The following is a 3,233-nucleotide window of genomic DNA, read 5'->3' as shown; positions in this document are numbered from 1 at the left end:
TGGATACATGGAAGAGACTGACTACTGCCAGAGGGAACGGGGTGAAGGGGACTGGGTGAAATATGGTGAACGGATTAGGCAAAGCATGTCAAATTCAAAGGCTAACACGGGCCAAATAAACAAAGTTTAAGTTTATGTGGGCCGCAAAAAACCAAAAGCTTCAATTTTCATAGAAACATAGGTTTCTTTTGATAGAGACATGCTGAGTAAAAAAGGCTGAAATAAATGAGTAATCATTAACATAAAATAATAGAACATTTTAATAAATAATCATATTTTTTCTTGAACATTAACTTACCAAACACTGAATAACTGCACAAATTAATAAGCGTAATGCAAATAAACCTATTTTTCTTGTTCTCCAAAAGTGAAATATTTCCTGTTGCACAAACCGAACAAGTTAGTACAAGACGAAAGTCATGGCAATCGCCTGCTAAAATATTCAGTGCTAGTACTAGTGGAGAGAAAATGCATTAGGGAAATGAATGCAACACAATTATAGGAATCAGTCATTAGTGAACATTGTAGTTCCTTATTAATAATACTTTATAATAAAAGCCCAATATGCTAACTGTCCAGTCCTCTGGTCAGCCGTTCAACCAATCAAAGCTTAATATGCTAATGATATGCTAAGGCCGCTCAACCGCTCACTATGACGTGCACTGACCACCAGGGTGCAGACAGTCGACCGGTAGGTTAGCTTTCTGCTGGGGTCCGGCTGATTGGGACTGAGTGAGATGGGCCAGACACACCCTGGAGCCCAGACACACCATGGTCCCGCCCCAGCTGGCCAAACTCCCATTTCCCTCCTCAGCCCCAATCATGCATTGCTGGGGTCCCTCAGCCTGGCCTGCACCCTCTCCCAATTCAGGACCCTTCAGGGGATGTCAGAGAGTCAGTTTTGGCCCGATCCCACAGGTCAGGCCGAGGGACCCCACTGGTGCATGAATTCATGCACCTGGCCTCTAGTTATGTATAACAGGATATTGTCAAAATTAAGTTATGGAATTTTTTAAAAAATGTTTCTTACATACTGTTATATTGGCTTGGCCGCAAACATTTTTGTGGTGGGCCACATGTGGCCCGCGGACTGCGAGTTTGACATGCTTGGATTAGGCAAAGACCATATATGCACAACCTGTAGACACAGACAACAGTGCGTGAGGTATTTGCTAAGGGAAGGGAGGGTGAGCTCTGGGTGGAAGCAGGCATAAGGGTTAGGGAATTGGAGACATCTCTATTAGTGTAAACAATAAAAAAATTATCATGTCTTATTGAGAGTGATAGAAATTCAACTCAAATGAACCTAATAATTGGCCTTTATTTAGGTAATGTCACTGGAAAATCTGATTATGGGCCTCAAGTACCCTAAACACTATTGGTCTTTCTGTGTCTCTGCTCTGCTAGCCCATGCTTGTTTTTTGCTGTTGTTTGTTTTGTGTGTGTTTGTAGGCTGTCCCATCAAGGTAAAGAAGATGGCCCCAGTAGTGACAGACTCAAATCCTCTGACGGTGGCAACCCCACTGAGGAGAGAGGGCTTTTTCAGGAAGTAATGGCTTGCTTGCTTCATATATCCATGGTGAATATGGCACAATGTCCATGAGGAGAGGGCCTTGACAGGCTCAAGCCAAACTATATTACTATTCTGAGACAGGAATTGTGATTTGTTCCTCAAGGATGACCTAAGTGGAAGAGTACTTCATGCCTTTTAAATGCAATGATGATCATTCAAGTTTAAAGGAAAAACAGCAAAAATGAAATTTCAGTCCAAAACTTATATATTATATACCAGAATAATGTAACAATCATAGGAGTCAATGGACTGTTTCGTGCAATTTAAAAAATCCTGCATATTTATTTTCCCATTAATATAAAGAATGTATTGTGTGCTGAGTGTCTAATACGTGTCCTGCTTTTTGTATATATTATCCCTACTCTCCACAGCAAAACTGAGTGATTCTATTTTTATTCCTATTTTAAGAGAAGGAAAACTGTCATCATGGAAAAATTGCGATTAAAACCCAGATTTATCTTGAAGAAAAGAAAGAAGTTAATACGGGAAGTTGACGTGCCTAGAGGACAAAGCTGGCATCAAGATTTCATTCTCCCTCTAAAAGACCGCTAAATATTTCAGTGGGGGGAAACCGGGATTGTGTTCTTGAAAGTAGAAGGAAAACTCACACAAAAAGGCCTCTATTAAATCATCAGTGCGTGAAGGAGCCACAGAGCAATCGCCACAGTAGGAGAAGGTGCACAGAGTGGTCTTCCTGGTAGCGCATGCCCTACTCTCGCGTTGTTTCCTAGCAGGCGCGAGAGCAGGCGTGAAAGCAGGCGTCAACTGTACCCAGAAGCCCTCGGGGCTGAACTAGTGCGAGTGGAAGCTTCACCTTGAGAGGGCGTGCGTCCTTTGTGCTCTGAGGTACATACAGGCCATGGGGGCGATAACCAGTCGGCTGCTATATCTCTGGAGGGCCCATGTTCTAGAGCAGCTCGGTGCGGGTGGGGAGGAGCAGGAAGTGGGAGCCATGGCAGTAGTTGATGAGGTGGAGGAGGAGAGTGGAGAGGGCGGCTCCACCCCCAGGCAGGGTGGCGTCAAAAGGAAGGCCCACTCAGGAAGGCGTCACGAACAAGAGCCCCGCCGGAAACGCACCAAAGACAGTTCAGGTTCCGTTTACGAGGCACTCTTCTTGAGGGGTGAAGGCAGTGACGTGCAGATCCGCGCACTAGGGGCCGTGTGGAACTTGCACAGGGTCTACTTGTGCCAGTCAGGCTACTTCGCTAGCATGTTCAGTGGTGCTTGGAGGGAATCAACCATGAATACCGTAGAGTTGCAAATGCCTGACGACAACATTGATCGTGAGGCACTGCACGAGGCTTTAGGCTCTCTGTACAATGACTCCGTGCTCATTCAGCCCAGCCGAGTCGTCCCGATCCTGGCCGCGGCCAGCATGCTGCAGCTCGACGAGCTGATTCAACAGTGTGGGGAGATCATGGAGGAAACGGTTAGTGTCCATACCGTATGCAGCTACTACTACTCTGCCGGGAGCTACGGCCTCCCAAGCATCAGGACCATGTGCTTTCAGTGGCTGCTGCACAACCTGATGACTCACCGTGGTGAGGAACTAATTCGAGAAATCAGCCTGGATATCATGGAAGAGCTCATTGTCTCTTCGGAGCTCGTAGTGATAGAAGTGGAGATGGATGTGTACACAATGCTGAAAAAGTGATGTACT

General features: G+C 45.6%; 1 protein-coding gene across 1 annotated transcript in view; it reads left to right on the top strand.

Annotated features, from left to right (window-relative positions):
• Nucleotides 1–2,525: 2,525 nt before the first annotated feature.
• Nucleotides 2,526–3,233, top strand: part of LOC102425388 (germ cell-less protein-like 1) — a 1,508-nt gene continuing 800 nt past the window's right edge. The window contains exon 1 of the mRNA XM_006082968.1: nucleotides 2,526–3,223. Within this exon, the coding sequence (XP_006083030.1) occupies nucleotides 2,526–3,223 (698 nt within the window). The remainder of the gene's footprint in view (nucleotides 3,224–3,233) is intronic.

Source organism: Myotis lucifugus, unplaced genomic scaffold, assembly GCF_000147115.1.
Source record: "Myotis lucifugus unplaced genomic scaffold, Myoluc2.0 scaffold_4, whole genome shotgun sequence".
In the NCBI taxonomy this organism is placed as follows: Eukaryota; Metazoa; Chordata; class Mammalia; order Chiroptera; family Vespertilionidae; genus Myotis; species Myotis lucifugus.
Note: the sequence above shows the minus strand (reverse complement) of the source record. Positions and strands in the feature narration are given on the sequence as shown.